At 51.5% G+C, this 10,514-nt stretch overlaps 3 protein-coding genes across 3 annotated transcripts; all 3 read right to left on the reverse strand.

Annotated features, from left to right (window-relative positions):
- Positions 1–2,331: 2,331 nt before the first annotated feature.
- On the reverse strand, positions 2,332–3,369 carry NCLIV_052750 (SRS domain-containing protein; the record flags this gene model as incomplete). Its single annotated transcript, XM_003884828.1, has 1 exon — positions 2,332–3,369. The coding sequence occupies one exon, from the start codon at positions 3,367–3,369 to the stop codon at positions 2,332–2,334; it is 1,038 nt and encodes a 345-aa protein (XP_003884877.1).
- A 2,419-nt stretch (positions 3,370–5,788) lies between these two features.
- NCLIV_052760 (SRS domain-containing protein) lies at positions 5,789–6,853 on the reverse strand (the record flags this gene model as incomplete). The annotated part of the gene is made up of 1 exon (XM_003884829.1): positions 5,789–6,853. The coding sequence occupies one exon, from the start codon at positions 6,851–6,853 to the stop codon at positions 5,789–5,791; it is 1,065 nt and encodes a 354-aa protein (XP_003884878.1).
- A 2,276-nt stretch (positions 6,854–9,129) lies between these two features.
- On the reverse strand, positions 9,130–10,212 carry NCLIV_052761 (SRS domain-containing protein; the record flags this gene model as incomplete). Its single annotated transcript, XM_003884830.1, has 1 exon — positions 9,130–10,212. One exon carries the CDS (start codon positions 10,210–10,212, stop codon positions 9,130–9,132), a length of 1,083 nt encoding a protein of 360 aa, XP_003884879.1.
- Positions 10,213–10,514: the final 302 nt, after the last annotated feature.

Raw genomic sequence — 10,514 nt, forward strand, 5'->3', positions numbered from 1 at the left:
GCAAGAAAGAAAGGAGAAATCTCCACCAAAGAGTATACACGATTCATTTCGGATGCGGACGATAAATACCCAACTCACAGCGCGGAGGCGAATGTATATAAGTAAAACGCCCACCGCGCCGGGGAAATGGATCAGCGAGTGCCGTGGCCGATTATCCAAACTATCCGCGGCAGACAGGTTTCGTCTGCACGGAAATTGGGGGGTAAAGCTGAAAAAACGAAATAAGTGGAACAGGAGCGAAGTAAACCCGACTCAACCCTGGAGAGACGAAAGCAAAACCTTATCTATTCCGGGTTCTAATACGGCATCAATGACCCTTCAGCCGACGGCCGGAGTCGCAGTTCGGGCTTGAAAAGAGGCCCAGCCCCCGTGCGATATGGCTGCCTTGGATCGGTCAGCGGACGCCTTTGTCTTGCCTCAATCGACGAAGATGTTCACGAGGAATTGTGGGGTCGCTGCAAACTAGATACGGCCAGATCGTAATATCAGCCTTCGACGAAATGAACTACCATTCAGCGTTCAGTCGAGAGCCAATTGAAAAAGTAAGTGGAAAGTACGTAGCAGGAATAGGAATAGGAAGGGAATCGTTTGGCCGTGGATCACCAGGCTGCCGTTCGGTGGGTGCCTGCCCGGCGCATGTAAACTAGCTGCACTCCATTTTCGTGGGAGAAAAAAACCCCACTGCAGACTGTTGTCGAAGAAACACCGTTGTTTGCATTTTGTGCGATGAATCCATATAAAACGAGTTTGAGTAGAAACGTGTTTCTCACAGCAATCGTCGCTTCTTCACTCTGGCCAGGATCTTACTCTGGTGAGAGAGAGAAGCCGCCTTCGTCCAGGATCTTCCGAGTGTCTTCGCGGCAGGGGAATGTCGGGCCATCGTCCTCCTGGTGTCTCCAGTCCTCAGGTGTCCGGTGGTGTAACTGCGTCTACTGCATCAGTCACGTCGTGCCTGAAATGATGATTGCACAACCTGAAAACCCGTTTCGGAGAGCCCATCTGTCTTTCCCCTCACGTTTATTTATACCAGTCTTATTTTTTGAACTTGAAAGTCCTGTGAAAAAAAACAGTCAACGACAGCCTTGCCAGGCGAGCTGGCCTGTCGAGCGACTTAGTAGCAGCGAATTACACAGCACAGGAACGGAAACCGATTGAGGGCAAAGTCGCTACAATCTTTCCTTAATATGACTGATAACGAGCCGCAGAGACGCCAGTCTCATTTCTTAAGATTCACGCAATGGAGACGATCCAAACGAGGCAGCCGCATTCCGTATCCTTCTCTCTACGGAGTCCGAGGGGAAACTCTCAACGATTCCCAATGTCTACGTGACAGAAATTGAAGCTAACAGGCTAGGGCGGCCCCCATCGTGCACGTTGATGATATTCTTGTGCGCATTTCCTGGGACTCGTCATGTAATTTCGTCTAGCTATGCCTGATCTCGGCACTTCCGACTGTCTGCCTCCGCTTGTCTGCTCCTCTCGCCTCACTGACCCGGACTCGGTGCCTACATCAATGAAGAGCTTTCGCCCGCTCTGCGGGAGAGCTTGCCTGTTACGGGGCTCTGTTTTTGGCACGAGAAAAATACTTCTAAAAGTGACATATCTGCCGTCTGCCACTCATATTCCCTCTGCGAAACGCCAGAGTTTATGCGATGAACTCCCCCAGTCAATTTGCCTCTGATGAGAAAATTGACAAGTCTAACAGCTGGAGGAATGAGAAATGCAGACGGGTACAACTCCCGGTGAAGAGGCTCCTTGATTCCACGACAGTCTGCCGCGCACCGCATGCGCAACCGATCTGGTCGTTTACGCGTGTGGGAGAGACACCTGGGCGTAAAAAACTGTGAGTGACCAATTGAGCGCTGTAGCAGTGTACAGGAAAACAATTTTAAAGGAGAGTCAGAAAGCGACAGAGGAGTTGCAGTGGCAGAGGAAACATCGGGAAGTGAGGGCGGGAGCGACTGGAGAATTCAGCAGAAGCCAGGGAGCAGAGTATTCTACACCAGACGTCAGTGGGGGACGACGCGTCCAAAGAGAAGAAGTTTTATCTCGTCCCTGTCATTCGTACAGCATGATGGTTTTTGTTCTGTTGGAGTCGTTCCATGTTTATGGAACTGAAGAAGCAGAAGCAGTGCACATATCGAGTCTCTCAGGTACCGCAACAAGCACACCCAAATATTAGCAAATACGTAATTCTCGATCAGTCGATGTCCCAGTTGTTATTCTTAGTTGTCCCGCACAAATGGATGCGGAGATGAACCGGTCACAACGGGTGACCTCTAAATTACGGCCCCTTGAGACTGAGAAAAACACGTGCTCTTTGTCTCACGTCTACAAATCAACCACGCCGAGCAACATTTGTGCGGCCACACAGAAAGCGGCTGCTGCCTGCGCAACACCCCACGCAGATAAAATTGCAGACGTTGCACTTCCCTTAACAGATATTTTCAGAAGGCATTCTCTCGCAGCCGATGCTTCGTCGGTGTTGGTCTTTGTTTCTAGGTTGCTGGAAGTAGTTACACACTTGTAGCAGATGGCAGTGTCTTCAGAAGGCGCCGTCTTCACAGCAAGCTGGTACACTGGTTGTCCGTTCTGTGTAGCTTCAGTTTCAGTTTTTGTTAATGTGGCGTCGACTAGAGTCTGCAGGGCAACCTCAGCGGCGCACTTCCCGTCCTGGTCATCAAACACGTCTGTCAAATTTGTCGGGTGCAGGGACATTCCAGCTCCACATTTGAATGAGAGAGGAGATTCTGCGGAGACACTTGCCTCCTTGGTAGTTGCGGTACTGTCGCATTCGATGGGTCCTGTGAGTTGCTCGGCATTTTCCTCGGGTTCAGGCGTCGTTTGCTCGACCTTGTCAACGGTGATTTTGACCTTGCACTCCTTTCCAGCTTGAGGTTGTGCGACACGAGAGGATATTTCGGGATCTGCAGCAGTGACGGTGCATTTATAGCAAAGCGTTTTAGTTTCCGTCCGTGAGTTAATTGGAATGATCAGCTCGTACTTGCTTTTTCCGTTGTGTTCTGTTTCCTTTAGCTCGGCACCAGAAAAGATCGTGTTCAGCAGTTCCTGTGTTGAGCACTCGTCGTCTTTAAAGGCCTTCTCCTTCGATGGCAGAAGCGTTGCTTCCTGGGTCGAACTACACATGAACGAAATGCTGTCGGCATCGGATTTCAGAGTCAAATCAAGATGTGCTTTCAGTTTCCCCTGTTGTGGCACTGTGACATCACATGTCTCTAGCTGGTTGGTGTTCGTGCTCGAAGTGTCCTGATGGGTTGCGGAAGAGGATATCGGATCCAGAAGGACGCTTGCCAACAGAATGGCAAGAACGCAACGGGAAAATCTCTTGAAATGGCAAAATCGACCCATTTTGGAAACAGCAGAAAAACGCCCTCGATCACAGCACGGAGGAAATGGACCAGCAAAAGCCGCAGGTGCAGCTGAGGATCCTCACTACGCGCGGCGAGTAGTTGTTCATCTGCATTAAACAGTTCACGCACCAACGAGCGAAACGCAAAATGACTTGACCAATTGTGGAGCAAAAAAGACTCGACCATAAGAAGGGAAGAGAAAAACCATACCAATCCGCGGATCCAACTTAGTCGACGGCAGTTAAGAGGACGAGGCACGGTGTCGCAGCCCCAGCAGATGTCCCTGAGCGATCTGATGGTCAGTCAGCCCTTACCGAGTCGGCAGGCGTTCTCGTTCCCTCAATCGTTCGACAAGAATTTCACTCGGTATTGCCGAGGGCTCTGCAAAGCTGCTAGGCCTCCGTCTCGACATCGCCTCCTAGAGGAAGAAAAACTGTTCTGCTTTCAGACAAAGAACTGTTTGAAAAAGGGAGGGAAAAAGCTTTGAGCGATTACTGTCGGGGTCGCACGATTGTGCATCGCCAGACTGTCTCTCCAGCGTCACCTGCCGGGCCAATATTGAAGGTCACACGCGAGGCTCGTGCACCCAACAAACGCCCTGCTCGAATCCGCTGGCGGAGAAGGGTCGATGTCAAGCTTTTATTTCGTGAGGCAATGCGAAGAGAGGTGAAGGATAACGCCTTCCTTATTTTTTCAACTCTCATCGCCCCACACGGGTGAAAGTCCAAAACCCTCGTCCAGGATCTTTCCGGCAGTCCCCTCGGCGGGGAGATGCCAAATCACCGCCGCCCTTGTGTCTCCTGGTCACTGGTGTCGAGGGATACTCGTGACTACTGCGTCATCCTGCTGTGTTTGTAAGTCTGTTTGCGTTGCTCAGAGCCCTGCACGCCGGAGGCTCTACGGCTTATTTCCCCCGTGCGGCTAACTACACCACTCTTTCTCTGGAACGCACAAAACGCGGGCCCTGGGCTTAAAATGGGGACCTAAACGAGGTCGCCAGCGAAGCGCTTTGCTGGCAGGAGATTGTGACGTGAAGGCACGAGAGTGAGTGCGTCACAATCTTCAAGTTTCTTCAGAGGATCGCAGTGTTCCGGCACGACAGACAAGCCCAACACTGTTTACTATTCTCGCGGTTGTAAAGACGCACACTGCCAGCGAAAATTGTTCTCATCCGCAACAGTATCGCAAAGGGAGAGTCCGTCAACGTTTCCGCGATCGGAAGACACAATAATATAGGTGGTTCTGTCTGTGATTTCAACTAAATCTTGTGTGTATGCGTTACCTGAAGTATACTTCCCGCGGTTGCGCATTTCGTCTTCTCCCTAGTCTATGAATTTCTCCCTCCTACCCAGTCCACGTTATGGGGCTTGTGACGCATCAGTGAGCCTGTGCATGTGGAGGCGCCGGCGCTGTTTCACGCTCTCAAACTGAGAGCAGTCCGCGCGTTCTTAGGTTCCGTTCTATTCACACGGAGACGCGACTCCTGAATACGCTCCCTACTTTCCCTACCTTTTTTCGACTCCTGCTCCGTGCACTCGTCCGAAGAGCCAGAGTTTATGCAATCGATTTCCTGCTCGAGATGCCTCCATAGAAGATAGTATCAAGTCCGAACAGATTCATATCTAAGATCCGCTTGTTCAGAGAACTACACATGTGCAGGCTCTGTTATTCGGCGGAAGTTTGCAACGCAGCTCATCTCTAAGGGACACAACCACCTCGTGAGTGTGTGTGGGAGTGGACCGTGACCTCACGTTCACATTGGTATAACTCAAATCGAATCAGCAGAGGCATTTTCGTACCTAGGGACTTGAATATGACCCCAGTTACGAGATACAGACAACCAAGGTCTTCATGATTGCTGTACCCCACCATCCCACAGGACTGCTTAAGGCAACCCCCCAGCAAAATGTGGAAGATAAACTCCTGGTTGCAACGGCTCAGGCATAAACAGGGGTGGGCAGACGGAAGCCATAATACGAACAGAGAGAGCGATGACAGACGGAAAGGCGGAGAGGGGAGAACCGCTTCCGTAGAAAAAACGGAATCGGGAGATGCGAGTATTGTATTCAATAGCGGGCGAACTTTTGCGATCGCGGGGAACCCATCCACAGGAACATACTTTGTATAGTCCCCACGTTTCATAGTCATTGATAGTGGCGTTCATTGTTGCGTGGACCTCGTTCCATATTCATGGAACCGAGGAAGCAGAAAATGCGGGCATCCCCAGTCGTCCAGGTTCCGGCATAGGATATGCAGACTCATTAGCACATCCCACAAGAACTACTATAACGCTGTCGAACTCGTCCAGTTGATATCATCAAGTATCGAACGCAGGCGCCTGTGGGTGTTGACCGACGGTGACAGTTCCCCTCTTAATCACTCTCTGTCGCGGGAGAGGGGAGCGAGTGCCTCCTGTCTCACATCGAGATGCAGAAGAGAGCGAACAGAATTTGCACTCCCACAAAGAACGCGACTCCCTCCTCAGGGGCTCCCCACTTGGCCGACGCGGAAGACGCGCTTCCCTTCACAGATATTTTCAGAAGGCACGCTTCCCCTGTCGAGCGTTCCCCCGAGGCGGTCTTGCCTTTTTCGTTGCTGGATGATGAAGGTACGCACTTGTAGCAGAGGGCAGTGTCTTCAGAAGGAGCCGTCTTCACAGCAAGCTGGTACACTGGTTGTTCGTTCTCAGGGGCGTCAGTTCCGGCTTGTTCTAGTGTAGCATCGACGAGAGACTGCAGCGTAACCTGCGGAGTGCACTTCCCGTCCCGGTCGTTATACACATCTGTCAACGCTGTCGGATGCAGGGACATTCCAGCTCCACATTTGAATGAGAGAGGAGATTCTGCGGAAACGCTCGCCTCCTCGGTGGCGTTCGCACTGGCGCATTCGATGATACTTGTTTGTTGCTCTTCAATCTGTTCATTTTCTTGGTCTTTTGGGGGTACTCCCACAACGGTAATTTTGACCTTGCACTCTTTTCCCGCTTCAACACCTGGGATTTCACGGGCATGGAGAGAGCCTGAAGCCGGTGGCAGTTTACATTTGTAGTACAGTACTGTGTCGTTCGTCGTACGTGACTCACTTGGGACAGTCAGCTTGTATGTTGGTGTTTGAGCGTCGACTTCGTGCTGATTATTTTTTTCTTCATCTAGTGTGGCACTGGCAAACAGCGACTGAAGGGGTACAGCGTTTGAGCAGTCCTCTTCATTGTAGACATTCTTTTGGTCCGGCGGCTCAAGTGTTGTTTGCGCTTTCGAACTACACTTAAACGAAACGCTTTTCTCATCCGGCGGGAGAGTCAGCAAGAGCTCCCCTTCAAGCGAGATAGCTGCCTTTTCAACCGTGTCGCAAGAGCGCACGGTGGTGCTCGAGGAGTTAGCGGATGATGAGGCGTGAGATGAACTCGGCTCTAGAAGCACGCCAGCCACGAGGAAGGCTAGATGCCAACAAGAAACCATCGAAAGGGGGCAACCTTGAGCCATTTCGGAGACAGCTTAAAATACTGGAAGAGTACAAGCAAGAGGCGGAGGTACGCCGATTCAAAAAGTCCACTGCAACGAGGGAATGTCCCAGCGAACGCCGCACGAGTAGCCGACGACAGAAGAAGTGCGAGGCAGGCCGGTTTACCTGCCTCAACAACGATAGCCGGGAAAAAACACATCAAAATAAACACAGTCACATGGAGTCAACACTCAGTCAGCTCACGGAGGGGGAACAGAGAAATGCTATCATTCCCGCACCCAACTTCATCGACGTCACCACAAGACGCACGAAGTGACAGTCCCAGCTTCTGGGCCCGAGCCTTGTGCGGCGAGGTCCCGCCCTTGCAAGTCTGTGGACGGACGCCTCGTCCCCTCAGATCCTTCAGTGAGATGGTCTCCAAGTGTGCGAGGCCTGGCAAAAATGCTAGCACCTCAAAAACGCAGCTGCTTTCTGCACATGGAGCGGCCGGTGTGCGGTCAGGCACAATCAAAATAAAAATGAATAGCTTAAAATGCTGTGCAGCAACGGGACTTGCGGATCCCACGGTCTCTTCCGTGGCACGGGCGCGAAGCGAATCGGCGGAGCTGCACTGCAATCACGCGCACCTTCAGAAGAGAGACTATTGGAAACAGTCGGAGGAACTATTTGTGAACTGTCCGTTGTGTAATGTGAGATGTTGTGAGAAAAATCCGAGAAAAACCATTATGCCGTTCTGCACTTTGCACCAGTGCACACAGGCCAGGATCGCAAGTGCCCGTTGGCCAGGCTCTCTCTGCCGACTGTCTTCTCGATGGGGACATGTCGAATTTCCGTCGCCCTCTTGTCTCCAGCCCTGTGGTGTGATGAGGGATTTAAAGCGTTTATTGTTTCACTCTCTTGGTGTGACATTCGTGACGTTTATCCCCCCTACGCAGCCGGGACACCGCGCAGTCTTGCACCGTACGCTCATTTACCCCAGTACATTTCTTTTGACCATCAAATGCCTGATAACCTGGCCAGCCGTGCATGAATCGTCTCTGGAGAGTTCATCGTTGGAATTCTTGAGTAGCGGCACACAGTAAGGAAAATGCCGAAGCCTGATTATGTCACATTGTTCACCGTGATTTCGCGAGGTCACATCGCTCGACCACCTTACACGAGCCCTCCGCTGTCTTTCCATTCTTGATGCGAAGAAAGGCTCTCAATGCCGCCGACAAAGCCATCTCAAACCCAACAGCGCTGCAGCCACAGCATCTCAAAAATCCCTAGAACGGAAAACTCAACAAGATGAGCCGTTCCTTCGGCAGTACCTACCGATTCTGTGGTGCCTGCGCAATCTGAAGTATGTTTCCCGTTGCCGCCCCGACTGATTTCGCGCGAAGATATGCACGGCTCCTCACAGCTCCCAGAGTTGCCGCGCATGACCCCTCACTGATCTGGTGCAGGTAGATGGGCAGTGGAGGAACTTTCGTCCTTTTTTGGGAGCGCCTAACGTGTCGTGGGGGATTCTGGGACCCACACGAGAAGAAGATCCGCAGAAGTTCCCTACCGGTGTTAGACTCGTAGAACACATCAACAGCTAACAGGAGGGAATCTGCGTTTTGTCCTGTTCGACCTGCTTCTGTCTTATACGGTAACAAAGCCGAACGGATTGACAGCTGCTGATGCGCAGACCGCCAAGGGGAGAGGCTGGTGTTTCGATAAAGGTCTACAACGCACTGCACTCCCGATAGAGACAGTCACCGCCTGATTGCGTGGCGGAGAGGGCGCTAGGCGTAATTCAAGGTAGTCTTTAAAGACTGATTGCTGCTCGTAACTGCCGATCCAATAGCGGGTAGGACTCGGAAACGACAACGATGCAAAAGGAGAGAGAGGTAGAGCAGAGAAGAAGTTCAAGAGGGAGAGCAAACACCAGTCTAGAATCTATAGAGCCAGGGTTGCGAGAAGCGTAATCCACATCACGTGGTTTTTGGGGGGGAGGGTCCATTCATTCTAACAGAGGATCTTTCAACCTTTTCATGTCCTTCGTATGCTTCAGTGAAGTCGGTGGAGGTTCTGCGGACCTCGTTGCCTGCCCTCGAAAATGCCGGAGCACAATAAGAATCCATAATTTACCTCCCACACACTGAATCTCAAATACTACCCCACAAAGAACAGTTTTATGTCTTTAGATCTGCCCGATGACACGATTCATTGCACGACACAGGTGGCTGTGGGAATGAACCAACAACGACAAATGAGTCAAAACACGACGCGCCATCCTCGCTGAAGAGAACGACTGACCCCTGTGACACATCTACGCGTCAACCATGCCTCGCAACAATTGTGCTGCCACAAAGAAAGCAGCGGCTCCGTGGGCAGGTCCCCAGGTCGGTGAAAACGCGGAAGACGCGCTTCCCTTCACAGATATTTTCAGAAGGCATTCTTTTGCACTAGATTCTCCTTCAGACTGTATCTCTGTTTCTGTGTCGCTGGATGATGAAGGTACGCACTTGTAGCAGAGGGCAGTGTCTTCAGGAGGAGCCGTCTTCACAGCAAGCTGGTATACTGGTTGTCCCTTCTGTGTAGCTTCAGTTTCAGTTTTTGTTAAAGTGGCGTCAACGAGAGTCTGCAGCGCAACCTCAGCGGCGCACTTCCCGTCCTGGTCATCAAACACGTCTGTCAAATTTGTCGGGCGCAGGGACATTCCAGCTCCACATTTGAATGAGAGAGGAGATTCTGCGGAGGCACTTGTCTCTTTGGTTGTGTCAGCATCTGTGCATTCGATGGGCCCTGCTTGTTGCTCGTCATTAGGTTGGTCTCCTTGCTCGTCATTGGGTTGGTCTCCTTGCTCGTCATTGGTTCCTTGCTGACTTTGTGGAAAAGGTTTAACGGTGATTTTGACCTTGCACTTCGTTTCTTGAGGGTTTTCGCCGTCTCGTCTTTCTCCTAAGACCGCATTAGTATTAGTGAAGGTGCATGTGTAGTACAAGTCTTTCTCGGCCGTACGTGTCTCACGACCGATGCTGAGCTTGTAAGCTTTGTTGCCGTTTTCCCCTTCCGCATCTAGAGTGGCGTCCGCAAATGCGGTTGTTAGATTTTGTTTTTGTTGGGACACGTCGTCCCCCGTGAAATATTCAGTGGTGCTGGGTTCAAGCTTACCATCGTTGGTGTCGCCGCATTTGAAGGAAACGCTATGCATGTTGGGCTCGAGCGACAACTCAATGGAATGTGTGCCTGCCTTGCAGGTTTTGACGGTTGTTACGGAGGTTTGGCCTTGCTCAACTAACGCCAATGCTGCCTTTGCGCCATCTGATGGGTACGCAGCCACACAGATAAGCGCAACTGCAATGGCGGCAATGATCCGAACGGTCTCCGCAGAGAGGCAGACAGGACTCATTTTTTGAGGGCTTGCGATTGAAAAGAACAGAAACGCCTACAGAAAGCTGACGCGCCTCGAGAACCGACCCACAAACTCCAGGTGTATGCCATTCAAGTTGTGCACCCGTTTGGCAAAAACCGCTTCAGAGCTCCTAAAGATGCAGTCCAGAGTGAACGAAAAGACCATCACAGAAGAGGAGCAACCCACCAAAAACGGAGAAGGCAAACTAATTTCGTTTGTGCAAACCGCCTTCGAGGAGGCGTGTGACAGACAGAGCAGCACGGCGCCGCAGTTAGACAGCGCTGTCGACGCTTGGCCAC

The sequence above is a fragment of the Neospora caninum genome, chromosome X (genome assembly GCF_000208865.1).
Source record: "Neospora caninum Liverpool complete genome, chromosome X".
Classification (NCBI taxonomy): Eukaryota; Apicomplexa; class Conoidasida; order Eucoccidiorida; family Sarcocystidae; genus Neospora; species Neospora caninum.